This window comes from Puccinia triticina, chromosome 2A (genome assembly GCF_026914185.1).
Source record: "Puccinia triticina chromosome 2A, complete sequence".
NCBI lineage: Eukaryota > Fungi > Basidiomycota > Pucciniomycetes > Pucciniales > Pucciniaceae > Puccinia > Puccinia triticina.
In genome coordinates this window covers 4,456,198-4,483,924 of record NC_070559.1, presented here as the reverse complement: position 1 = coordinate 4,483,924, position 27,727 = coordinate 4,456,198, and the positions used below count along the sequence as shown (strand labels likewise).

Here is a 27,727-nt window from a genome sequence, read left to right as displayed (position 1 = left end):
ACATCCTTTCATCTTTTATCAGTGCCTACACCCGTTTCCTTGGGGTTCTTGCTTGTGCTTCTCAACTTTTTTCATTAAAATAAACCTGTATATACTACATATGGCCATTGTAATGTCAAAAAAAAAGACAAAATCCCAAAGAAAAGACACCAACCCCAAAGGAATCCTCCTTCCGCGAAATAACACTATATGCCCCAGGGTTCGGGGCATTTTTAAGGCCCATCCCAATGCCCCGGACCCTGGGGCATGAGCCAACACTGCTTTTGGGGAACAGCCTTATTGCTTGAGTCCCAAGGAGGTCGTCTGTGTGATTAGTGAAGGAAGAAAATATTGAAATGGGTAGCGTGAAGACTTTTGTTGATGAATTCAAGCTCAAGGGGGGAAAACAAATCCCAATCCCCTACGGGGCTTGGGGGTCACAGTCATGCTCTGTTACCAGAAGTGCAGGTCTGTGCACATGAGGACTTTGTAAAGCGGGTCTTGTAGCCTAGCCCCCGCGCACACGTGAGCTAGGCTAGAGGCCTCCCCCTGGCCTAGAATTGTGGATTGGTTATGGGGTCAAACTGGGCTTCACTTCAACCACCACCGGATATCCTGAGTGGGATATCCAGTAAGAAATACAGGATACCTTGTATTATGTGCTTTGGCACACTCCTATTACGGAGTGTGCTTTGGCACACTCCTATTACAGAGTGTGCTTTGGCACACTCCTATTACAGAGTGTGCTTTGGCACACTCCTATTACAGAGTGTGCTTTGGCACACTCCTTGTTGGATTTCTGTCTTTCCACTCATCCCTAAAACCCCTTCTTCATTTTCTCCTCACACCATCTCCGCTCACTTCATCCTCCTCTACGGGCTTGTTTTCAGATCAAAGATATTCTACACTTATGAGTCCACATATTATGGTCTGTTTGTATTTAGTGGTCATGTTTGCTCACCGTACTAGCCTTGTTGACTTTGCTCCTTGCCTAGATTAGTTTGTCAAACTTTCCCAAATCCTTCTTATCCTCTTGTGTGTGCACTCTCTGCTGGGGATATTGATGTACCTTTTGACATGTTACAATGAGTCGAGAAGTTTCTTATTCATTATCATTTTTTATTCATTTTATTCTCACCCACAAGTTGATTCCATGTACATAGTCTATATAACCATAGCCTAGTCCAGAGTAATCAACTCATCGGTTCTCTCCTTCTTTTTCCGCTCCACCTCTGAGCCGCATCTGGTGATTCATCCATCATCACCGCCCCTTTTTCTCGAGCACCCTCAAGAGCTCTTCTCTTTCTCCTCACCGGCAAAAAGTCGAAATCCCAACACTCCTATTATGGAGTGTGCTTTGGCACACTCCTATTACGGAGTGTGCTTTGGCACACTCCTATTACGGAGTGTGCTTTGGCACACTCCTATTACGGAGTGTGCTTTGGCACACTCCTATTACGGAGTGTGCTTTGGCACACTCCTATTACGGAGTGTGCTTTGGCACACTTCTATTACGGAGTGTGCTTTGGCACACTCCTATTACGGAGTGTGCTTTGGCACACTCCTATTACGGAGTGTGCTTTGGCACACTCCTATTACGGAGTGTGCTTTGGCACACTCCTATTACGGAGTGTGCTTTGGCACACTCCTATTACGGAGTGTGCTTTGGCACACTCCTATTACGGAGTGTGCTTTGGCACACTCCTATTACGGAGTGTGCTTTGGCACACTCCTATTACGGAGTGTGCTTTGGCACACTCCTATTACGGAGTGTGCTTTGGCACACTCCTATTACGGAGTGTGCTTTGGCACACTCCTATTACGGAGTGTGCTTTGGCACACTCCTATTACGGAGTGTGCTTTGGCACACTCCTATTACGGAGTGTGCTTTGGCACACTCCTATTACGGAGTGTGCTTTGGCACACTCCTATTACGGAGTGTGCTTTGGCACACTCCTATTACGGAGTGTGCTTTGGCACACTCCTATTACGGAGTGTGCTTTGGCACACTCCTATTACGGAGTGTGCTTTGGCACACTCCTATTACGGAGTGTGCTTTGGCACACTCCTATTACGGAGTGTGCTTTGGCACACTCCTATTACGGAGTGTACTCGAATTTTTCTCTAACCCGTCTCGTAGACCACCTACTGGAGGATATTGCTGGCTCCAGGGGTGAATTTGGCCTTAGGCACTATCTGACATCTCTCAAGATGCTGCATGCAGTGGGATATGAAAAATATGACATCTCCCTTGGTCAACAAGACCAGAAAATTCAAAAATTTGTCCAAGCTTTATGAAAAAGACAATATGTTTCTGATGTGGGGATTGGAGACTGGAGTGATGTCATTAACCCTTGAGTTCAAGTATGTTAACAAGTATTATCGGTGCCTGTTTCTATGTACACAAGTCTGGCTGACACTGGTGACAAAGCAATATGCTTTGCTGCTTGAAACATGCTCTAGTCTGTTGGAGGTCATTTGAACTTGTAAAGTTTTCTCAAATAGAATACCTCAGGTGGTCTCCATAAATTCACATTGGTTTTTCAATAGTTCAGTCACTTATTGTTGTTTGATTCAGCATACCATAAATCATTTCTAATCAGGTTGATCAGGGTGTGAATGAGTATTGTGAAAGGTAAAATTCTAAACACACAATAAAATGAGGATCAGCATCTGTCACATGGTCTTTCTGGAGTTGGTCATGACGGTCTCTGCCATGGAAGAATTCCCCCACAAGACAAAAGATTTCATTTCCCTCTGGGAAGGTGAGCTATTTACTTCTTTTCTATTTGATTTTCTTGAGGCTAAAATTTGAATCCAAAACCAGGTCACCCCAATAATGATGAAGCCAATCCACAAGTCATGGATTACCTAAATTGGAATACAGATGCTTCAAGCTCAAGTTCAAGAGTTCAAGAGCCAACTAAAGAGATTGACTTTATTTCAACAATTGAAGCCTGTCCTAGTATCAAATATAGAAGAAATACACCATATTTTGCCTTTTGGCCATCCCAGACTTCAGAAGATGGTGGGGAAAAGCTCATCTCATATCCCCAAAGAATAGCTTCCAGTGGGCCAATGGTTGAAAGAACTTCTGACACTCAACTCAGAATTGGCCAATCAGAAAAAAGAAGGGAATACATGGAGCTTTCCATGAACCCCATGTTCCACTTGCAATCGCAAAATCCACACAAAAGACCCAAATTACTTAAACATTCTGAAAAATACACCACATATGATCTCCCAAGAATGACAAGACATACCGCTTTCACAGATATACCAGCCCCTAATCACAAAAATCCAAATCCAGAAGAGATAGACAATCAAAAAACTCTGGTTCCAAACAATTTTTCTCATGCCAAGCTGAAATTAAAAATCAAAGTTGAAAATGAGCCCAACCTTCCACCAGTAAAAACAATCTGTATGGAAAAAAGCATCCCAGGATCTGCACTGGTGACCAACCCTAAAAAACGCAAAGAATATGCTGTTTCCAGCCACTTCTTGGGCTCTCCATCAAATATTCATCTTCCCAAACCATTTATCAAAAATGAACATTCATCCCATCAGCCAGCTATTGAATCAGAAATTGGACCTATTGGGAATCATGAAAGTGTAAACAATGCTGAAAGAAAACCATCAATTGATTACAAACCCCCTATTTTTCAACTTGAGCTTACTGATGATGTCCTTAAAGTTGGTCCTGACCCATTAATGGAAGATGAAATTATCATCACTGAAGTTAGAAAGCTTTTCCAAGGTGGGGAATATATAAATGAAAAAATCACAGCTGAAGCTGCAAGATATATGTTTGAAACTTGCTACCTACTTATGAAAGAACATTCATCTCTTGAGTTGAAGCCCAAGTATAAAACACAAAGACCTAGAAGATCCTATGTTCACCACAAAACCAATATAATATCACAGAATATGAATGCTTGGGTCAGATTTTGGGAACAAAGATCCAATGTTCTATTCAAGGATGTCATTCCTTCTAAAAGTATAAGGTTGAAAAAGTTATCGATAATGTACTTGTTGTATGCTCATATGATTGAAAAATTCAATCCCAAAATCAAAGGAGAAGTCAATTTAAAACAAGATTTAGAACAATTAACATACAAAATGCAAGTATTCAAAAAGATACATGATTCACAGACCGTGCCTGGATCAACAATGGAATCAGAGGCATTGATACTTGATTATAATATTTCAACAAGTAAAGATAACCTTTTAAATACTCATGATTCAATTGATTCATTGCTTTGGAGGTGCTTGAAGATTTGGTTTCGAGAATCAGGCAGCAACATAAAAGAGGCTTTCTTCAAAACTGCATACAATGAGATGGTTTCTACTTGTTTTTTCAACAAAATATTTTGTCTTTCAATTGAAAATTTCACCAAAAAAATAAAAGAAGTAGCTGGCTCATAAATCACTAGAAATCATGACTGCTATCAGAATATTTAGAAAATAACATCTTTGGTGATTTGAACCCCTGTTTGCGCTAGTTTAATTAGGTTTTTGGGATGGATTGTTTTTGTTTGTTGAAAGTTCACTTTCTTGCCTATTCACTTGCTTTCCTATTCACTTTCTTGCCTATTTTCAATTTCCTTCCTATTTTCAAAATAAATTCACATTTCAGATGAATGCACATCTTTCCTTTGGCTTTCTTTTGCACATCTTAGCCCCCATTATGCTGCCATTTTTTTTTCTATTTCTTCACCTTTCTTGCTCTGAGTCCTGTCTTTCAACACTTGTTGGGGAATGGATGAAATTGATCCAGACCCTAAATATTGGTTTAATATTTTCACAATGCATACCTACTTCAATGAGTATTCCTAGGTTGCGGTTCAAGTGATCAAAAATAATGACTTGGAATTTGAAAATTCACTTGCACTGCTGGAATCTGGCTCTAGAACATCCCAATGACAAAAATTTAAGCTGCAACCCAAATTATCAAGCCAGGTGGAGTTCCTCCAATTGATAAATAAATTATCAGCCCATGGGAAAAGTTACAAAGAAAATTTAATTTGGGAAAAGGGAAGATTTTTTTCTTTGACCTTACCTTAAAAATGCATTTATATTCATACCATTGTTAGTCATATGGTATTGTTACCATCTTTTCTATGTGCATAGAAAATCCCCCACCATCATGGTGCCCCTGTTTGCCATCCCTTATGCCCTCCTTCTTCAACAAGTCATTGAACTATATAAATGGGAAGGTACAGCCAGCAGACCATGACAGAATCCTTAAACTAAATGTGTGTATTCCAAAAACAGAGAGGAGATTACAGCGAAGAGGTTCCATTATTGAAGGAAACCTGAGTTGCTACTCCAACCATCCTTGGTAATTTCAAAAGTTCAGCAAAACCACAAACACTGCACTTGAAGAAAAAAACGTCCCCCACCCAATAAGGCAGCATTTTCTTCAAGCATGTTTCCAAAACCCTGCAGGGGCTCAAAGGATCTGCACTCCACGGGATTAACCAACTCAATTTGAACTATACTTTGTCACAGTTATTGTATCATTGCTGCAACCAATCTAATACATGTATTGGTAGTTATTAATATTGATTGGGTTTGCATCCAATACATTGTATCAGTATTGGACTGACAACCAATGCAATCAAGCTTTATCAACAGGGATCAGGTCCCCAACTCAATATGATCCAATATTTGGCGTATTGCCTGGATGGACTATTGGATTTTATCCAGATGGCTCAAAAAAAGGTAAAAAAACAAATCAATATAGTACCAACATATTGTATCTGTTGAGACAATATGTGGTATTGAATTATTGAGTATCAAAGAAACAATACACACGGTATTGCCAATGCCTTTTTTGGATCAGATTGGTTGCAGCATTTTCAACCCTTGAGTTCATATTTCAGGTGTGAGTGTTGTCTATTTTTGTTGCATACACAAAGCTGATACATGTGACAAAAAATAGTGTAACAAACCTTGATGCATGAAACAGAATCTAGTCTGTCAGATGGTGTTGCCTGGGGAGCTTTCTGAAATCCTCCACCTCAGAGGGTCTTGAAAAATTCACATTGGTTTTTCAAAAGCTTAGTCAGTTCCAAATCTTTGATTCACTGTTCCAGAAATATTTTTCTCAAGCTGATTGGAAGAAGGAGAATTGTGAAAGTTGAAATTCTAAACGCACAATAACATGAGGATCAGCATTTGTGGAATGATATTTTTAGAGTTGGTCACAATATCTGCCATGGAAGAATCACCCCACAGAACCAAGGATCTCATTTCCTTATGGGAAGGTGAGATGATGCCTTGCTTTCCACAATCTATAGTATTCTTGCAGCTAAAATTTGATTGAAACAGCAGTTAAACCTGAGAATGATGAAATCAATCCACAATTCATGGATTTCACAAATTGGAACACAGATTCTTCAAGCTCAAGCTCAAAAATTCAAGAGCCAACTAAAGAGATTGACTTTCTTTCAACACTTGAAGCTTGCCCCAGTATGAAACATATGAAAAATACACCATATTTTTCATTTTGTCTGTCTCAGACTCCAGAAGATGATTTACAAAACATCATTTCAGTCCCCCACAGTGTAGCTTCTGGAAAATCAATAGTTGAAAAAACTTCTGAAACTCAAATCAGAATTAACCAACCAAATAAAAGAAAGAAATACATGGAGCTTCCCATTAACCTCAGATTCCACAATGACTTTCAAAATCCACAAGACAGAACTAAATCCCTTAAAAAGTCTGAAGCATCCACCATAGATAATCTTCCTAGAATCAAAATACAGACCACTGTCACAGATAGAACAAGCACCAATGACATGAATATGGAAGAGAGGCAAAATTATGAACAAACTCTGGTTCCAAAACATCCTGCTCCTACCAAGCTGAAATTCAAAATTAAAATTGAAAGTGAAAAAGAGCACAAATTTCCACCAGTTGCGAAATTTTGGATGGAAAACCCCGACTCAGGATCTCCAATGGTACCCAACACCAAGCAACGTGAAGAATCAGCTATTTTCAGCCATTCTTTGGATTTTCTGTCAAGTAGGACTTTTCTTCCCACACCATTTATCAAACAGGAAACCAAACTCCATCAGCCAGATATTAAACCAGAAATTGGACCTGTGGTGATTCATGAAAGTGTAAATATTCCTGAAGGCAAACCATCAATTTATTACAACTACAAGCACCATGTTTTGAAACTTGAGTTTACAGATGAAATTCTTAAGGTTGGTTCTGACCCATTGATGGAAGATGTGCTTATCATCAAACAAGTCAGAAAGCTTTTCCAAGGTGGGGAATATATAACTGAAAAAATCACAGCTGAAGCTGCAAGACATATGTTTGAAACTTGTTACCTGCTTATGAGAGAAGATTCATTTCTTGAGTTGAAGGACAAGTACAAAACACAAAGACCTAGAAGATCCTACATTCACCAGAAAAGCAGTATCATAGCACAGAATATGAAAGCTTGGGTCAAATTTTGGGAACAAAGAACCAATGTTCTATTCAAGGATGTCATTCCTTCTGGAAGTATAAGATTGAAAAAGTTACTAGTAATGTACTTGTTTTATGTTGAGATGATTGAAACATTCAATCCTAGAATCAAAGGGAAATATACTTTAGAGCAATATTCAATAAAATTAGCACATGCAACTCAAGTCTTCAAAAAGATACATGATTCACAAAAGGTTCCTCAATCCACAATGGAATCAGAGGGATTGATACTTGATTATAATATTTCTGCAAGCAAAGATAACCTTTTAAATAACTTTGATTCTATTGATGCATTGCTTTGGAGGTGCTTGAAGATCTGGTTTCATGAATCAGACACCAATGTAAAGGAGGTTTTCTTCAACACTACCTACAAGGAGATGATTTCCACTTGTTTTTTTAACAAAATATTCTGTCTTTCAATTGAGAATTTTACCAAAAAAATAAAAGATATGGCCAGCTCATGAATACAGGGGCAATAATGACATTGAATTCTAGTAGGAATTTCAAAAGCAAAAAAACTTATGATATTGAAAAAAAACTAGTATGCTTGGGTTTTTATCATTTTCTTCTCATTTCCCAAATCCCATGCATAGTTTGTACTTTTTTGCCTCTCAAGCTCTGAGCCAGGTCTCTTACACTGGACCCCTTCCCTCAAAGAGGGCTCCTTGAAACATTATCTGTTTTTTCTGAGCTCTTTCCTCAGGCCCTCCTCCAATTTTTTTCACCTTTCTTCCTCGGAGTTTTCATTTTTTTTCTGACACTTGTTGGGATGTGTGCAATTCATTCAGGCCCTGTGTAGTATGGCAGTGCTGACTGTATTGGGATATTATTTTGTGATTTTGGTTTCTAATCTAAGTTTTTGCCTATGACCTTTTGCAAAATCACTCCACAAATTTGAATTTAATCCCCAAACACCCTGGAGGGCACCTCGGATTGACCCTCCAGCCTGTGCCGCAGCAACAGGCAAAAGAAGGCCGGTCAAATATTAAATCAAGGAGGCCCCAATCAAGCAATTGGCGGGCTCCAGGGAGGGGGTAGGACGAAACCGGATCCCCTGGGGGGAAACACACCTCCTCCTCCCTCCTTAAATAGACGTTGGGTCGCCACCCAATTCTGAACCAATGCAATACATACCTGTTTGTCACCCGCGGCCACCGCCACCGCCCACGCCTCGCTGTCGATAACAACGGGCTCCCACGCGACCTATCCGGATCAAACTCGTCCGTCTTCGGACCCTTCCTCTTGCCTCGTTGGTTCACAACCAACGCCACGGCAATAGTACCACCAAGCGGCATTAGAGATGTCATCAGGTACCTCTTTGCGGGTACCTTGTGTCCGTGGGCGGGCACCTGTTGGCGGCTAGCAGGTACCCGCCGGCGGGTGCGGGTGTCTGGCCTGATGAGCTGCTACCCCCCCACTACCCGTCTACCTCGCCAAGTGGAATCCCTCATGGCGAGCGGTATACAAACAACCCCTCGCCAAGAGGGATTCCACTCGGTGAGCTGGTATACATATACCAACTCGCCAAGATGGATCCTTCTTGGCGAGTGGGTATACTACACATACACCAGCTCGTCGCCGAGAGGGATTCCTCTTGACGGGCTGGTATGATACACCAGCTCGCCGAGAGGGCTTCCTCTCGGCTGGCTGGTATACATACACCAGCTCGCCGAGAGGGCTTCCTCTCGGCTAGCTGGTATACATACACCAGCTCGCCGAGAGGGCTTCCTCTCGGCTGGCTGGTATACATACACCAGCTCGCCGAGAGCGCTTCCTCTCGACTGGCTGGTATACATCCACCAGCTCGCCGAGAGGGCTTCCTCTCGGCTGGCTGGTATACATACGCCAGCTCGCCGAGAGGGCTTCACGCCAGCTCCCGAGAGGGCTTCCTCTCGGCTGGCTGGTATACATATACCAGCTCGCCAAGAGGGCTTCCTCTCGGCAGGCTGGAACACGTACACCAGCTCGCCAAGAGGGCTTCCTCTCGGCGGGCTGGAACACGTCCACCAGCTCGCCAAGAGGGCTTTCTCTCGGCGGGCTGGAACACGTACACCAGCTCGCCAAGAGGGCTTCCTCTCGGCGGGGTGGTATACATACACCAACTGGCCGAGAAGGCTTCCTTGCTTACTTAGCCGCAAAAATTCTCCACACCCGCGGGTACCTACCGCAGGTACCCGGGTACCTGCTTCCTGCTCCTCAGAGGTGTGCCGGTGCGGGTGCGGGTGCTGAGAATTAGTGGTTTTTTGGGGAGGTACCCACACCTGTGGCGGGTACCCGGGTATCAAGTGACATCTTTATGCGGTATACCCAACGTAATCAGTTCATTTGTGTGCAACTGAAATTGACAACACTTTTTTTTTGATATTTAGCTCGGTGCCAGCACTAATCCTTGCGATTGGGACTACAAATGCTTGGGGTATCTAAGTATATTAAATCCACACTTTCGTGGAAATTTAGATCAAGGGTTTCCCCCCACCTCTCTTAAGAAACCCCAAAGGCTTCATGTTTTGGCATTTTGCCTTGCATTTCTTTCTATTTTTCTTGGCAAAAGTAGGTTCACTTGATGCCGCAAAAAAATTATTTTAAGTCCCCAAACATTAATGCACTCGGACTGGCTCCCCAATTCATGAAACATGAATGAAAAGGTGCCGGATTTAACCACCTCGCCTGTTGCAATCGCAAGGGGTTGAAGGTGGGCAAATTTTTATAAAAGTAAAATTATTTTGATGCGTTCAACCTCGAGACTCCCGGAAAAATCTCTCCGCAAGTGCGGCCGGAGGTTGTCTCAAATACTCTTTTTATTGTAAAGTTCTACTACTGGCAAATGCACAGCGTACGAGTCGATAAATCTGGCACCCAAAAGATTCCACAAGTGTGTCTACTTTTTTCGGCCTCAACAGCCCCGGAAATATCCTTCCGCAAGTGCGGCCGGATGATTCCTCGAATACTGTATCTTTTTGCAAAGTTATACTACTGGCCATTTCGAATATTTATGTCATAGCAGCTCATCAAATATATAACCCGTTGGCAAATGCCTCGCAAGCTAATGTTCAAAGTAAAATTCTGAAGTTTATGTTCAAAGTAAAATTCTGAAGTTTAAAGTATGAACGGACTTATTTCAACCTGCGCACTTGCAACAGGGGAAACTTGCCCATCCCAGACAACTTGCCGAATTCAACCTCTCCTTAAATGGATGCTGTGCCCTTGAGCCGAGATCCGCAAGGGTTCACACAAGCCTGGCTAGCCCACGCTCTCCCAGAACTCGATACAGCGGACGCCCTAATGCTTTCCCCATTTGGACATCTGACGCGAGCCTCCGTGCTAACTACACGACAACTCCTATGAAGCCCAACTTTTTCCACCCCCAGGACTGAACCAAATACCAATTATCTCCCGCCTGGTATGGGCCTATCCCCACCGCAGAGGGTTGATGTACGTGTCACACCCTTCTCCCAAACCGGAATATTCATCCCCTTATCCTCGATACTCGCAACCAGAATAAACATTCACGCCTATCTGCCCCTGATTCGGCGAGTACTTGGCGCAGGTTTTGGCTTTGCCTCCCTCTTCAAGCCTGTTGTGCGTGTCAAGACCTCCACGTTTCATTTCCTCAGACGCCAAATCTCTTGAGCCACGGTCATCTCCATATTTACAGCGACGAACTCGGCGAACGTTGCCTGAAATCTCAAAGGTGTTGCCAACTCTCAGGCAAAGGGTTCAACAAGTCGAGTCACACGTCGATTGATCAGGGTCTAACAATCCAGTATTTGGCGAGTGTTCTCGCCTTGCCGACCTCTTCAAGCCCGTCGTGGGGATCAAAACCTCCTCGTTTCATCTACTCAGACGCCGAACATCTGGACCCACGGTCGTCTCCATATTTACAGTAACCCAGCAGGTGAATGTTGGCTGAAATCTCAACGGTGTCGCGAAGTTTCAGAAAAAGGGTTCACTATCTCGAGTCACACTTCGTTTCACGAGGGCCTAACAATCATGCTTACAGACTCGAGCTCTTCGCTTGAACGTGCACTCCAATCGGGGCCAATTTTGCATTATTTCCCTAAAGAACGGTCGCCGTGTCGTCGACTATAAATAACCCCTGTCTGCGCTCTTAAACTAACTCATTCAATTTCCCACTTCTCTTCAACTACTGCTATCACTTCCACCTTCAATCCAACAGTTACACTCAACATCCAATCACCCTTCGTCTACCGGTAATCCAAATTATCCAAACTTAATCTCCCCAAACTTTACAATCAGTTTCGCCGCGCAAAATGGCATTAAACAGGGCCCCCAACCACCCAGTCCACACGACTAGCCTATACGAACCTTTGGAAGAGGTTTGTTGATTATCGATAATCTCCGTACCTCTCCCACTATTGCTTTGCTCACATAATTGTCTTCACCCTGACGTTTCGTCCAGTCGATCCCTGAGAATATCCGAGCAAATCAGTACGGAAATGTGACAACTCAGTCGTTTTTTCAATGCGGCGGGCTGGACGGTTCTACCCATCGGGACTTCGAAGTCACTTTGAATACAAACACGGCCCTTACTAACCTGCTCCTCCCGAACAACATTTACTACATGTCAGGGAAATTGATTGCCACCAACGATGGCAAAACCCCGATTTTAACATACAACCAACACTCTGTCTCACGCATCCGCGAAGTTGGCAACGAAGGATTTGATTTTATCAATAAAACCAATATTCTCGGGTTAGGCTTGGTCATCAAACGCGATGAAATTGTCATTGGAAACAATAGCCGATTGGAAGTCATCATGGAACACAACGACTGGGACGCCCAAGTAAGCTTGATCTTCGTCTCACCGTTACATAAATTAACCTCTGTCTCTTCAGGAGCGCCGGCACAAAACTTTCAAAGTCAAGTATGTCGTCCCCGGCACGAAAAACTTCATTAAAACGCACTCGCTTTACGTCATTGGCCGAGAATGCGAGATTGCGGGCGTCCTTGTGGATTTTGATACCGAGGAGAAAATCGCAATTGTCCTTGTAAGATAATTTGATCACCAGCAAAGTAGCCAAACTAAAAAAAATTCTTACAGGTCAGCGATTGTAGTATAACAAGCGGACACCAACCAAGCCGCGCTTCCGGATCTTTGTCTCCTATCAAGGTCGGCATCCACGGTAGAGGTCGTAACATGTTAGTTCCAGCCGTCTCTCCATCTTGACCCTGACGACTCACTGGTTATCTCAGAGTGAAACTAGGGAACACCGACTCGCCGTCGGATTCACCAAGCCCATCTGTGTCTCCAGCGAAGCAAACCTTCATTCAAATGACTCCCGAAGCAGGAGGATCGGACTCTAAAGGCAAACAAAAAGCCTCGCCCAAAGAATTTCTCGAAGAAGAACATGGGGTGGAGGATGAACCCCAATCTGAACCGGCGGAGGAGGAAGACGACGATAACTGTCCAAAAACGGGACGTGGCCGACCTCGTAAGGCAATTCTCAAGGATGCTGCGAAAAGGCTCAAGAAGTTATGAAGAGGGTTGTAACATCCACCGACAATTCGCCACCCGCCGGTTCCCCCAACACCAGTACTTCTTCGACTCAACTCATGCTTGGAATTTTGGCTCTTATAAGTCTCACATCAAATTCATGCACGCTTTCTAGCGATGCTCCAGAATCCTTTCGACATCTCCTTTTTCAAAAGTGCTCTCATACTCGGACAATGAGCGTTGCCAGTCAGTAAAACTTTTTCATATTTCTTTGATAATCACTGTCAGATGCTTTCATTTTTTCCATTTCAGCATATCTCAGTAAGATCCTGCGTCATCAACTGTTTGATTGATCTTTTAGTTTGACCGAATTATCATGTAACCGTCAAAGTGTATCCGGCGAGGCTTACTGTCTGATCTAGCTGCTCGGTTGCTTTTAATGTGTCATGTAAGCCAGAGGAGAACGTCGAGTCAATTGGATAATGAACTTGCCTTTGTGAAAATTGAACATCAACTCGTGCCCGTGAGCTTATTCGAGTCGTTATTTTAACTGCCCTGTGCCCAGTTGAACTTCTGGGTATTGCTCGTTGAAATCAAAATACTTGCACACCTTGCCGCTAAATCTTTGCAGGGACTTTGCAGCGAAGGTCCGATAAAGTTGATTTTAAAGACTGTGTGCTGCTTGACCGCAGGGAAATTGTAACAGCTGAGACGTGCCTTGACTGGAACGGTGGGGTGAATTCATTTGAACAGGCGCTGCCACGGTGAGAGCCATCTGATTTCAAACCAGTCCACTGTCAACCAGACAGTATTGAGCGCATTGTTGACGATTGTTGCTCATGTATCAACCCGCGGTCTCCATCTATACATCACAGACACGGTTACGAGCCGCAAATTGGCCTCAGAGCGAGCTTGAGGGTGGTAATATTTTCCGACAAATAATCCGGAAGTCTCTCCTTCATTCAACCCAAATCTTACGACCAATATTCCTAAACGCCGCCTGGCAAGTTCCACAAGTCATGGTAGACATCAAAGGAAAAATAGTCACAAACACCGGCCGCAATTGCGAATCTCATATTTTATCTTACAATTTTGCTACGATTCCTGTTAACATAGGGACATGTAACCGTCCGTGTGGCTCCTGTGGAGCACTTCATTGGGCGTCTGAATGTTCTGTGGGCGATCGACACAAGGCTGTGATAGATTATACGATGTGTTGCGGAAAGAACAAGGTCCGCCTCCCCATCTTCGACGAAGCGGCAAAATGCTATCCAAATGTGCTCAAAAGTTTATTTACCGGCACAACACCTTGTAAGCGCCATAAATTACTTTCGTCATCAAAACCCACTAACGATCAACTTTTTAGCTGCAACCAACTTCCAAAAATTCACCCGGATGTACAACAATGCAGTTTCATTTACATCCTTACAAGCAAATATCGATTGAACAGTGCAAGGACCATTAGGTGTCAACGTCTTTAGGATGTCAGGAGGGTTAACCCATTTGATATCTAGAATAGAACCGGTCGACAAGTCAAACCCTGGGTTTGCCCAAATTTTCGTTGTCGGCGACCATGGCACCAACAAAGCAGAGCTCCGCGTTTGGAAAGCTGAAGGTATTGGGTTTTCCAATGGGCGAGTCGCCGGCCTTTTACCTTCGACTGTTTCCACTATCATGAGCTTCATGTACAGTCACAACCCCTATTCTAAAGTCTTCAAGTCAGCCCGGAAAATCCTCGACGAAGCCAACGCGAAAACACTCAAGTTAAAAGGAATTTTGCGACCTGGGGATGACCCAAAGAGGTATAATGAACCCACAATGAGTGAAGTCGCAGCTGTAGTTTCTGGGGATGGTGAAATCTTGGAAGAGAGGGATATCCTTCTTCATCGAAAGGATGACAAACTGGTCTCCATATCCGATACACATTCTTCCTATTTTCCCCTCCGCTACCCGCTTTTTTTCCCGAGGGGCGAACAGCAATGGCACCAGCTCTACAGATGCTCAACAGAACGAGGTGAGCACGATCTCTTAGTTTGAAGTTAACATTGCTGACAAGTCGTTCAGTTTGAAACAGGAAGGTTGGATCTCTTGAGTGGTATGCCCACCTGCTATTCGAACGTCCTGGTCACTTTTCAGCAATTCTTCGCGGGCGGTCCCTCCTGCAAGAACTCGTCGTCGACATGTACGTCTGTGTGGAGCGCCAACGGCTTCAGTACATCAGAAATAATCAGGCGGCACTCAAAGCAAGTCAATACAAGCAACTTATTAGAGGACTTGAAAATCAGAAAACATTTGACGCAAGAAGGGTCATCTTACCGGCGACGTTCATTGGTAGCCCCCGCGGAATGACTCAACTGTACTATGACGCGATGGCAATATGTAACAAGTTTGGCCCACCCTCGCTGTTTATTACGATGACAGCAAATCCAGATTGGGTCGCCATTTCAGCAATGATTCCAAAGGGCGAGAAGGCCTTCAACCATCCGACAATTGTTGCCCGGGTCTTCAGGTTGAAAGTCAAAGCGTTAATAAATGAACTTGTCAAAATGGAACGACTTGGACGTGTTGTAGCTTACGTATACACAATCAAATTCCAGAAAAGAGGCCTTCCACACGTCCACTTGATGGTAACACTCGATGATAAGGACAAACCTACTACACCCGAAAAGATCGATTTGATTGTTTCCGCAGAAATCCCGGATGAACTTGAAGAACCTCAATTGCATGCTCTTGTCACCCGGTTTATGCTGCACGGCCCGTGCAAAGGGAGGACTTGCTGGAAGGACGGGGTTTGCAAACTGGGATTCCCGAAACCATTTTCCCCGCGAACGGTCACTGTTGACGGAGCATACCCTGTTTACCTCCGGAGAAACAATGGACGATTCATCACTAAGCATACGACCCGCTTCGACAACGGTTCAGTAGTTCCATTCAACCGTGTCTTGACATTAATGTTTCAATGTCATATAAATGTTGAAATCCCAGTTCATTCTACGGCAATTAAGTATTTGTATAAATATATTACAAAAGGCCATGACCGAACCTATCTTGCCATGGAAATGGAAGATGAAACACAAGCTTACGTCGATGCACGTTACATTTCTCCGCCTGAAGGTGGGTGAATTGAATCCTTAAGAAGAAAGTCTGTAATGCTTACGCCAACTTCGTACAAAGCCGCTTGGCGACTCTTTAAGTTTCCTCTATCAGACAGGTCGCCGGCGGTCACAAGGTTGAATGTTCATGAAGAAGACGAGCATGTCGTCTACTTCAATGAAAACGAAGGAGCTGAAGGCCAAGTTAAAAGCGGCATGGCCTCTCGAACGACTTTAACCGGATTCTTGGAACTAAACATCAACGATTCAATTGGGGCCAAGGGACGAAGGGCGAGGTCACTGCTCTACGCCAATGTACCAACCTTTTTTTGGTGGGATAAGTCAACTAAGCAATGGAAACCAAGAAAGACAAGGTCCGAGTCCGTCGGGAGAATCTACTCGGTTTCTTATTTGGCTGGGCAGAAATTCTATCTCCGCCTTCTCTTACTTCATGTTCGTGGAGCTATGCATTTCGATGACTTCCGGAGGTTTAACGGCGTTCTCTTTGAAAGCTATCAGGCTGCTTGTAACGGCCGAGGACTACTTGCCAATGATTTGCTTTACGATCTTGCAATGACGGAGGCTGGATTGGTCCAGTCAGGATACCAGCTTTCCCAAATGTTTGCTATAATCTGCGTCCACTCTCCACCCTCCGATCCGAACAGTCTCTTTGAAAATCATGTGGATAACTTGACGGACGATATGATGAGGGTTGACATGACACAAAGGAATAGCCACCAGTTGAGATTGGACGAACGGCGGGTCATGGGATTGTTCAGACTTGAAGCTATGATTTTGAGCATGGGCTCTTCGCTTGAATCTTGCGGCATCAATATCACACGTGAAGAGAGGAGTCTCCTCAATGAAATGGCGCTGGAACGTAAGGCTCCCTTTGACCAAGATAAAGTCAAATCAGGGCTTGATGGGGCAAGATTGAAGTTCAACAAGGCTCAACAATCAATTTACGGCAAAGTTATCAATTCGCTGGGTTGTTCAACCGGAAAGTTGTTTTACGTGGATGGACCAGGGGGGACTGGTAAAACATTTCTCTTGAATTCGATCATTGACGCATCAGAACTCCAAGGGCATGTTAACATCATTGTGGCGTCTTCGGGAGTGGCGGCACTTCTCCTTCGCGGTGGACAAACAGCTCACTCAGCTTTCAAAATTCCAATTGACCCTTTAGAAGGGGCCGAATGTTTGGTTGATGTCGACACTATATTAGGGGAAAAGCTCAAATCATGCAAACTGGTCATTTGGGACGAGATAGTAACGATCCATCGGTTCGCCATCGAAGCCGTTGACCTTACTCTAAAAAGGATTTGCCGTTCCGATAAATTATTTGGCGGAAAAACAGTTGTATTCGCTGGTGATTTTAGGCAAATTCTTCCTGTTGTAAAGTTCGACGAGTATCCAAAGTCGTGGGCTTCAACGTTGAAGTCATCACATATTTGGAAACATCTTGTTGAACTCAAACTGACAGAAAACATGAGGCTTTCAAAGGCGCTCGCGGATGACGGATCAGATGCAAATGTCAAATTTGCAAAAGGACTTCTCGCCTTAGGCAAAGGCGTTAATCAGCAAAATGACTTCGAAATCGTGAAGCTCAAGAATATCTCAACTGTAAACTTGGAACCGGATGAAATTACTTTCCACGCGCTCATCGATTTTGTCTATGGTTGCATTGCAAATCAAGCCCAAGCATCTGTCTCCGAGAAACTCGCGTATCTCAACGAGCGATGTATCTTGGCACCGCTTAATCGTGATGTCAAAGCTCTGAATGAAGAAGTAATGGCCAAGCTTCCTGGCGAAACATCAGTCCTCTTCTCAATTGACACGCCAGATCCCAATGCTTTCGAAAGCCTGCCGGAAGAAAACTTGAACAAGTTATCACCCCCTGGTCTACCGGAACATGCACTAAAGCTGAAGGTTGGTATGCCAGTTGTGGTAACTCGCAACTTGCGCATTGGGAGCGGTATTTGTAATGGGACTCGAGTCTTACTCACAAGGATTTCCGATCATGTTTTGTGTGGGATTCTCATGGGAGGACCCTTTGCAGGGGAAGAGGTTACATTGCCTCGCATCAAGCTCCAAAGCAAGGCGAATAAGCAATCAGGGCAATCATTTTTCCGTTTCCAGTTTCCCGTAAGGCCGGCTTACGCAATGTTGATCAACAAAAGCCAGGGGCAAACTCTGGCGTTTGTCGGCGTTTTGCTCCAAACAGATATTTTTGCCCATGGACAACTCTACGTTGCACTCTCTCGCGTTTCGAACGTGAAGAATCTCCTTGTAGCAAAACCAGCCAATCAGGAAGGCGTGATAAATGTGGTTCACAAGTTCATCTTCAAGTCCGCAGTCAAAAATGGTTAGTCTTTTTTTGCTCAAGTCGGTGCTCAAGTCTGATCTTGATTTTCAAAAAACTCCACGAAAAAGTTTGCTAGGCGTGGGAGTGCTTTGATTGGTCACGAGGTACGATGTCGACGGAAGGCTGCTTTTACTTGGCCAATGTCAAATATGCTGAGGTTGAACCTGAACCACGCAGCGAGGGGGATAAGATGCGCAACTTAATCAACCACATCACCTGCGAATTGGAGCAGTTACATCACTTGTCATTGTATCTAGGTTATCATACCATCAATGGATCAGCTGATGAATTTCATCAATGCATCCGCGTAAAAAGATGGTTCATCACAACAGGCAAAAATTAATTGTGACTTAACATATCTTTGAGCGGTTTATATCTAGGCAGAATTTGCCTGTCAAATTTCTGACCTAATTGGCATATTGTGTTTAATCAGGCGCAAGTTGCTGGCTTCTCATTGTTTTCATTTGGCTTGTGACATTATCCTGGATGAGCGCGAAATTAAGCGTATTGATTAAGATCAAAATATTAAGATCAAGGTTGATCAATCCACGTCGTCAGCCGTTGACTGAACTTGGGGTCACAGCATTAGCTAGGTTGTTGAGAGCTGTTCAACACATATCTTCGGATGGAAGCATCCTAAGAATCTTTCGCGAGAGCCAAAATATTGCAAGACACCTCAAAGCTTTAGCTTATTGTTTAGGGCCTGAAATGGTTGGCAGGCAAATGTGTCGTGAATGTATTATGAGAAGGGTTATGTGGTAAGATAACCATCAGTTTGAGGGTTTGAGTTCATTATCTCCTTCTCATTGATTAATCTAGCAAAATTACACATATGGTTAATCAGGAAATGACGCAATCGAGAAACATTCTTTTTCATGTGGATCTGTTTGAGATTATTGGTCTGATGTCCGATGGACCACCCACGAGTCAAAAAATTTGCCCGAGGTGGGGTAACTCTAAATTGGTCAATCGGCGTCGAGGGGGATGACGCGCACACAAGGGGAAGGTGTAATGTTTGAGAAGAATAGTTGTTCGTTTTGATGTCTTGCAATGATAAGACGTTATGCCAAGCCCGGCGCCGTCATAGAGAAGCTACGTCCAAGGCTTCCAATGTTAAGGCGTCAGGCCAGTTGCTCTACCAACCACTCGGGCTTCAATCAACAGTTTTGATCAGGGAACAATGCTGATGGTCGGGCTTCCATGTAGAAGGAACCCGTGTGGTGACCGTGACATCAAAAGATACTTCAGTATGATCGTCAAGGGTCACTGAATGTTGACAGCGTAGGTTGTCCTCAACGCTTACAATAAGATAAGAGTTGATAGTAAAAGGGCGACGCCTACGGTTGCTGGGCCGTAGACGTCAACAGCTCAGGGGAGCGAGACGAGGGTTTCGACTGTAACTTGATGCCAGGGTTGGGAGCGGAAACGCCTCGGCTGGGTCGACTGTTGTTGGGCTTCTTAAGGGTCAATCTCTGCAGGTAGAGCGTTGAGTTTTGGAAGCGATTTCTAGCTTACTCTTTAGAAAGGGATATACTTCATCTGCAACCTTCACCTCAACGACCCGTTAAACTCATTCATTAAGTCGCGGATAATACATCAACTTTACCAGCAATCTTCAGTAGTTTACATGGATTCGATTTGTTTGGTTGAGTGGTTGAATAATTTGAATGAACCTCAAGACTTACGCTTCGCTGGAAAGTTTAAGGCGATTTCTACCGTAAGCCTGGATTTTTTTTTGATCATTTTGATTATGATTGACAGTTAGCTTGAATTTAGAAGCGAGATTATGAAGGTTCCGAACTTGAGGTTCAAGCAATCAGATCTTCGGCGACATTAACGTTGGCAGTTGAAAACATGATTCCCAAACTCTTGGTCAGCTTGTACCCAGTTTCTACTAGCGTCCCGCGGCTGGTGGCTGGTGAATTTTACAACCTTGAGGGAAGTGTCAGAGTCGTCGATTGATATGGAAACCAAGAGTTCGAGTATGTTTCTGAAGGTCTCAGGTGGAAACGCTTCACTCGTGCAACTTTGAAGTTGGAACCACTTAAGATTAACGGAACGGGGACAATCAGACGCATTAATCACGTGAAAACAGTGAATGATACATTGATTCGACTTGAACTCATAGTGGGGCACCGTGGACTTGTAAGTGTTCCTTTTACACGATGATGAAAACGATACTGACTTTTCCATATAGGCACTCCCGGATGGCGAATTTTATGTCAAGTACGTCATCGACCCATCGTTGGTGAGGCTCAGCGACGCAGTCCGTTTAGAGCCGGGTATAAAAGTTGATCTTGAAGGAGAGTTGGCAGACTTTTCAGCAAGTTTGGGTCTTCTCGTTGTTAAGGTAAGTCGGGTTGAATGAAGTAGTTTAAACAAGGCTGACTTTTACATTTCAGGTTTTCTCGGGCTTTGCGGGCTGGCCACAAGATTATGCAAATTGTCAAGTCAGGGAAGTGGTTGTTATCGAGGACTGACGACAAAACGAGGATGAGTTGGCAGGATGAGGGCTTGAACGTAGCACGATTTGCGCGAAAAAGCAAAAAAACTTTATGTCTTTTCGTTGTTCATCGGAGGCATATGCACAATCAGGATATGTTAGCATAGAAGAATGATGTTCAAGATCAAGCTCGTGCCCTCAGTGAAGTGTGGAATCGACGGACTATTTTGTTTAATTTTTTGCAACAAGGGACGTGCGATGATGGTGCGGTGTGTGTCGGAGAGTCCTTCTAAATAAGGGTGGTAGTGGTGGGCCCTGATAAGAGTTTATGAGTCAGACATCGGAGCGGGTTTGAGTTTGGGGTTTCATGGAAAGCGTAAGTAGCTTAATCGCGAAAGCAGAGACCAGACCGAAGCACGGCGACAAAATGAGAGCTAAATTGAAACGATCAGACGCGCTTTGGGGGCTTGTCGGCATGTTGCTATGAATTTTCATCTTAAAAATGGATGCATGACTAATGTGCATGAGTCGCGAAGCGGGTGATGCCCGTTGAAGGGGGTAGTTACTGCTTTGGCCAGGGCGTAAAGCGGCGATAATACTTTCTTGTGAATTGATGCTCCTCTGTCGAAAGGGCTTGTCTGGATCTCACGCTTCGTCTCTCCGTCAAACGTAAATTATTGCGGAAGTTGAAAACATTGTCAAGTCTAAAAGTTGAGTATAGTAGTGTTTATCATGTGAGTCACATTGAGAGTTACATGCTTAAGAAGTTGAATTACTAATTGAAATAATATTGCTATTGGTAGAATAAGATGCCAAGTCTTAACGATTGACCCGATGACCTTTTGGACATTTGGTCTAGAGGTTATTATTCGGACGGGATTGACCGCGTTTACGGCGATCTTGCTTTGGTCGCGGCTCGCTTATACGGGGATACTGCTGAATACTTTTCGAACCGATCACTTATTATTCAAAACAATGATGAAAGACTTTCAATCAACACGAAATTGTCGAATATGCATCGCAGCGAGACGTTTGTTTGCGAGGCTCGGCTCGTCGATGAAATTGAGGGCGTACCAATCATGAGTACTATACCCAAGTCGCTCCTGCTCGACAAAGTTAGGCCGGACATAACGATTGAGTTGAAAGTCGGAATGCCAATAATATTGACTAAGGATTGTACTCATATTCGGCCAGGAGAAGAAATGGTATACATGAAGAAAGGATCGAGGTTGGTGGTCGTGGACGTCGACGAGTGGGTGGTAATCGCGAGGGGAATAAGTCCGGGGAAAATTGGGAGGACATTTAACATTGGACGAATGATGTTACATTGCGACAACATCAGCGATAAGGATAATGCCTACTTACGTCATCAGTTCCCTGTTGTGATTGGGTATGCGAATGCGGAAGGTTGCTGGGATAAAGTGGCTGAGTTTCGTGGAGGGAGTAGGATTCGCCCCGCTTGAGAACGGTGAGTCGGGTATTAAGTTCGGCTGGGTTTCGCTGTGTATTGACTGGTGACGGTTGGCTTGCGGGCGGTTGCTTCGGGTGTGAGTAGAACTGGCTGTATGAGCCTTGTGGTTCCGGCGGTGGTTGCGGGTAACTGGCGGGGGGGGGAGTAGGGGTTGCGGTTGACCGGGGGCCTCTGGCAGCTGCGGCGGCGCAGCCGCTTTGTACTCTAGTATTGCTGATTGCAAGAGTGTTTTCTTGATGATTGATTTCAGTCTAGCACGTTCCACCCCTTGATATGACAGCTTTTTTTTTTGTTAAATTTTGATGTTTGACAATCTAGATGGCCCATATCTCAGGACTGATAGGCAAACCAGTGGAAACCAACCCCTTTGAGGAGTATGATGTGGTGATAAAGACAAACACAAAATGTGACAATGACCACGGTCAAGAATGATATGTTTCTGAAAGGATAAAAATGAAACAATCAAGGATTGAATCTAGAAGGCGGTGTTTGCGGGCTGCCAGGGCGGGCCACACAATCACAAAATTGCGGCCATAGCGGTGGCTAAGCCGAGCTTTGTACATTAAGCGCGCCTAGCTTTGTAGATTAAGCGCAAGCGCTGATCAAGAACTGCAAGGCTCTTCTTGCAGAATTGTTGAGCTTGGGCATAACTGGAAGCAAGGTCAAGAAGATCTGTGATCTATGTTGAGTCCACCCCTTTGTTCAAAAAGGATCCTTCACTTTTTGCCTGAAGAGACTCTCACTCTTGAGGTGATTCCTTTTTTTCAAGACTTGTTTACTGTTAACAAGACAATTCCATTTCTGGTGACAACAAGCCCATTTACCATGATAAGTCCAGCTATGAAGGTACCTCAGCAATCAACACACGTCTTAGGAGATCAGTGAGAAGGCCAACTTCATGCATTGCGTTGTCCAGAAGCTAGATTTTTGATGCTTTTGAGCAACCTTTTCTTGTCATCATCTCACTCCCCGAAGCCTTCAGGCCGAAAGCAGTCAAGTACTTCATCAACCATTCCGAGACAAGGCTGGTTGTCAACGCCTGCCACATCATTCATGAGCTGCACTACGCACATGTGACCTTGTCCATTAAGTTCATCATCTCCGCCAAAAGCACAGGAACTCCAGCCTGTTGAGCCCAAGACTGTCTTTGCTGGGGACCAGCCCCGGCGCCTGAAGTGATTGGACTAACATCTTGGCATCAGCATCCAAGAAATTGAAGCAAGGATGTTGGACGCAGCACTTTCTTTGGGACAAAAAGTTACACATGTGTACTGAAATCAACACCCTTTCACCAAAGCTTGAAGTTGTTCCCATCCTACATCTCACATTCCTTCAAGCCCAGCCTCACTGAATTCATTTGGCTGCACCTCTGGGATGCTCGGGATGCTCAAAGGGGTTGCATGACTCAATCAAACCATTGCTCTTGTGTGGTTGGGCAACTGACCTGGCTCAGGTTGGACAAAAGGGCACAAAATTGTGTTCTTCTCTAAACTCAGGGGCTACTGTGTCTCAGCCAACCAACCTATATATTTGATTGCAGCTTAGCTATGTTTTGAACTGCACTGATGCTCTGGTTAGTGAATTCTGCCTTTCTTTTCCCCCTCCCCCCACTTCCCCCACATTTTGTTATTTGTGACTCCTTTGACCTGCAAATTTTAGTTTATTTTTTCTGATGCTGGAGATTAGTTGGTTTTTTTTTCTGCAATGTCATGCATCCTGAGGGAAGAAGAAAAATCAAAATTAGGCCTGTCCTGATTGGGTTTTCTTTTTCTTTTTTTGAGTTTTCTCAGATGTGTTGAACTGTGGTGAATGTTGAATGAGTCCCCTTGAATCTTTTGAACTGACTTATTTGTGATCCATACTTCAAATAAGAAGAAAGCAAAGCTAGATTTTCTCAAACTTATGGGTCTTTGTCAAGTTCCCCCAGGCTGTTCTGAAAAATCATGCAATGGTTGTACAGTGCCCTATCAAGTGTTTAGGGTGGTGCCAAAGCTTCTCCCCCAGACCTCTGGCTATAAAAAATTCATAGGAACCTGTACATACCTGGTAAAATTGCTTTGTTGAAAGGTGTTCCTCCACTGAAAAGTGGGAGAAATACTATGGAGAAATTTTCAGGTTTGAATTTGAGCTTGGTGGCCCCTTGCTGTAATGGGGTTTGCAGCGGCGAAGCCGCCTTGGCCTCTAGTCAATAAATTAAACCATTCAAATAAGTTGAATAAATTTGGCATTTACTTTTGGAAGAGGGAATAATGCCCAACTTAACCAAGTCCCTCTCTATGTGGAGGGGGGACGCCGTACCGAACCTCCTTTGTCTTATGCTCTGGGATGCCAGTGAATAGAAGGCAAAAGAGAGTATAAGATTTCAGTCATCACAGAGATAGAAAATAACTGAAGGAAACAATGAAAAGAGAGAAAGAAAAGAATAACTGGAAGAACAACACGGTGCTTACCTGGGATGCCGGTGAATAGAAGGCAAAAGAGAGTGAGTCAAAAAGAGTTCACTGGCACCCAGGGGAGGAGGCTTTTAGAGTAAACAGGAAAAAAACTACAACCATAATCTAAATACATATGCTAATACTGAAATAGAACCCAATCCATAACACTTCACTCCCGCGAAGAGGGAATCAGCTAAGTGAGGAATAATGCTGTGATCAACCTTATCTTTAACATGAATTTATCAGAGCATCTTTAACCACATGGTATTGCAAGCCGGTGGAGGCACACCAACTTATGACCAAAAAAGTATTGCTGTTTTCATGCCACATCCTGTGTGGCACACTCTCAAGTTAACCCCTGCTTGACAAAAAATTTCACCGGCAACGAGGTTTAATTCATAAGTCCTCCAGTATTGCTTGGCCAAAGTCAAGTGAGTGTGTCACGCAGGCCAAAATTCCGGGAGGGAAGGACTAAGTACACAAACACATCCAATGGTCGGTCGAGTTTGTGGAAATTTGGAAATATCTGCTTTCTCTTCTCTTGAGCCGGCGGTGGTCCGATACGCCGACTATCTTCATTCGGTTCTTAATTGGCAGTGCATTTAAATCGGATCAGTTTGACCTACATAACAACCAATTACCAGGCAGACAGGTCGGCCGCGCTATGTACGAGTGGGCTCTTGACGACTGGCCAGTCTATCGTGCGCATTTTCCTGCAGCATTCGCAGGGCAGACATGATGCCAAGTGAGTGGAGCAGACAAGATTAACAGCGATTCGCCCCGGGATTATTGGTATGTCAGTGGCTTGCTGGGCCAACCGGCAACGGTCGCTGGTTGTCTTGGATTAAATGTGTATTTATTATAAGGTTTGCTTCCTGACATACGACCCTGAGTCTTCTCCGCTCTGAAAGTTGATTTTGCGAAATCGGAGTGGCTGTGTCCTGAACCACCTGAAACTCTGGCGACTTTTCCCCCAGCTGCACTGACCAATCCCAGTCCGGTCATATCCGACATCGCCTTGAAATTTGAATCCCTCCGCCATAAACATTCACGACCGTAGCACCAGACCTAAGAGTACAACAGCTATATTCCCGGCGATAAAATCATACACACACTTGAATGGCACTGGACCATCCCTGCCCAAAGTTCCAGGTCTTGGCCGGCCCTTCGGCGGATGAACTCTCTCCGGTCAATGTCAATGCGGACAAGACCGATCCGTTTAGGATCCACACGGATCGTTTCCAAGGTGCCTATTTTATCTCTAGAAGGTTGTCTAGCAGTGGGCCGCCCTCCTAATTGACTGTAACTCTGATCGCCCCAAAATACCCCCGGGATCTCATCAAAACTTATGATGGACATAAAACATCATTTTGGCTGCAGGTGCCTTGACTGTGCGGTAAGAAGATGCGGGAATTTCTTACTACATATGGGTCATCCAGCACTTATTTTGTCGGAATCAAGTAGCTGAAATGACAACGCCCATCTGCCTGTCTCATCCTAGGATCAAAGACTTCCTCGGAGCCGACGGTTGTCTTTCCAAGGAGACTGAGAACAAGTATTTCGAAAAGTGGAATGAGATGACCTGCAGCATTCAAATACAAGGTCAGCAAGTCGCGGTCAGATTAGGAGACTCACATCGGCGTTCCTTATTAGCCAAGGCTGACCCTCTCCATTTTGACGCTTGGATTTCTTTAGGTCGATTTCTTCAACCAACGACCGCTGATGATTGTATGTGGGGTAACAGCTTTGACAGGCCAATTCGTGATCGACTGCCTTATGGGACTTCTGTGGCGTTAAAGGCCATCTCTTACATCGATCCCTCTTTAGAGGTAATCGAAAGTCCACCACACTTATCAAACTCAATCCAAGAATGATAAACTGACTGGTAATTATCTTCGGTCGCAGCACGACATTTACAGTGACAAACCCTGGGCTTGGTAATTTTCCGGGACCACATTTCTTACAAGCCTATCCAGGTACTTAATTGAGATTTTGTTCGTCCGAAACAGGTCACCGCTGTTGGCCACGATGAACCATGTCAAAACCGAGTCGGTGTTATTTCCACTTTTTTAATCTACTACTTCTGGGCAAGAAAACCGACTCCTTTTTCGTTTAGACGACTGGAATCGGATGATTCACCACTACCCGATTGGGAGGGCACTCGACCAGTCGAAGACTGCAATAGTGTTGTTGGAGAATTAGCCACCATAACCTCGAAACGTGAAAGACGCCGATTCTTGTCATCGGCTGAAAACCGGCAGTCTTGTGTGTTAGGCCCTCGAGTAAGCCACCCTTTCACCTTGTCTAAACTTTTGCTCTCCTAAGTTTGCAACTGATGGGTATTGTTGCCTCCTGTTTGGAACCGATTCTTTCTTTTTGAAGGATTTTGTAAGTTTCCTGGTTCTATTCAAGCTCACGGAGCAAGCTATCCGCTCATAGATCATCTTTTCGAAGATGAATTGGTAGCTCATCGAGTGATTCCCTAATTTTGACCAGTAGATTAACGTCGAGTTTGTCAATGGTTTTGTGGACTACTCCACTCTAAGGCTGCAGATACCGATCGTCAAATTATCTTTCAGGTCAGAAAACATTCCACCATCTAAGCAAATCTCACCAACTGGTTTCTCCAGAATCCTCATTATGTCATGAATTCATGGTCTTTGTTTTAGGTTAGATAAGCTCTGGGATGGACAACCAGTCCGATACGAATGCATCTCACGTTCGACGCTTCAAACATATTTCGTCATTGTTGTTCAGATTGTTGAACTGAATGGTCAGGTTGTTGTGGCTTAAGCAACACTATAAAATGGGGCAAAGATATCTCTTTTCAGATTTTAGCCGCGGGTGATCTTCCAACCACATTTTTCCTGTACTTGATGATCGGCGAAATCCCTGTATTACTAGTTTACCATTCCTCTCAAAAGCCTCAGACCAACCAGAACCTTTCATATGTATCACCCTGTGGCTTCTTAAGTGATAATTTCCTCATGACGATAAGGATTGGA

At 44.2% G+C, this 27,727-nt stretch overlaps 3 protein-coding genes across 3 annotated transcripts; 2 read left to right on the top strand and 1 right to left on the bottom strand.

Annotated features, from left to right (window-relative positions):
* Positions 1–11,451: 11,451 nt before the first annotated feature.
* On the top strand, positions 11,452–12,961 carry PtA15_2A473 (uncharacterized protein; the record flags this gene model as incomplete). Its single annotated transcript, XM_053166497.1, has 2 exons — positions 11,452–11,528; positions 12,676–12,961. The coding sequence occupies 2 exons, from the start codon at positions 11,452–11,454 to the stop codon at positions 12,959–12,961; spliced, it is 363 nt and encodes a 120-aa protein (XP_053017713.1).
* Positions 12,962–19,710: 6,749 nt separating this feature from the next.
* Positions 19,711–25,459, bottom strand: PtA15_2A472 (uncharacterized protein; the record flags this gene model as incomplete). Its single annotated transcript, XM_053166496.1, has 4 exons — positions 19,711–19,845; positions 22,182–22,416; positions 25,208–25,307; positions 25,393–25,459. 4 exons carry the CDS (start codon positions 25,457–25,459, stop codon positions 19,711–19,713), a joined length of 537 nt encoding a protein of 178 aa, XP_053017712.1.
* A 382-nt stretch (positions 25,460–25,841) lies between these two features.
* On the top strand, positions 25,842–27,515 carry PtA15_2A471 (uncharacterized protein; the record flags this gene model as incomplete). Its single annotated transcript, XM_053166495.1, has 9 exons — positions 25,842–26,001; positions 26,103–26,118; positions 26,224–26,324; positions 26,418–26,551; positions 26,628–26,659; positions 26,732–26,770; positions 26,839–27,004; positions 27,222–27,301; positions 27,392–27,515. 9 exons carry the CDS (start codon positions 25,842–25,844, stop codon positions 27,513–27,515), a joined length of 852 nt encoding a protein of 283 aa, XP_053017711.1.
* Positions 27,516–27,727: the final 212 nt, after the last annotated feature.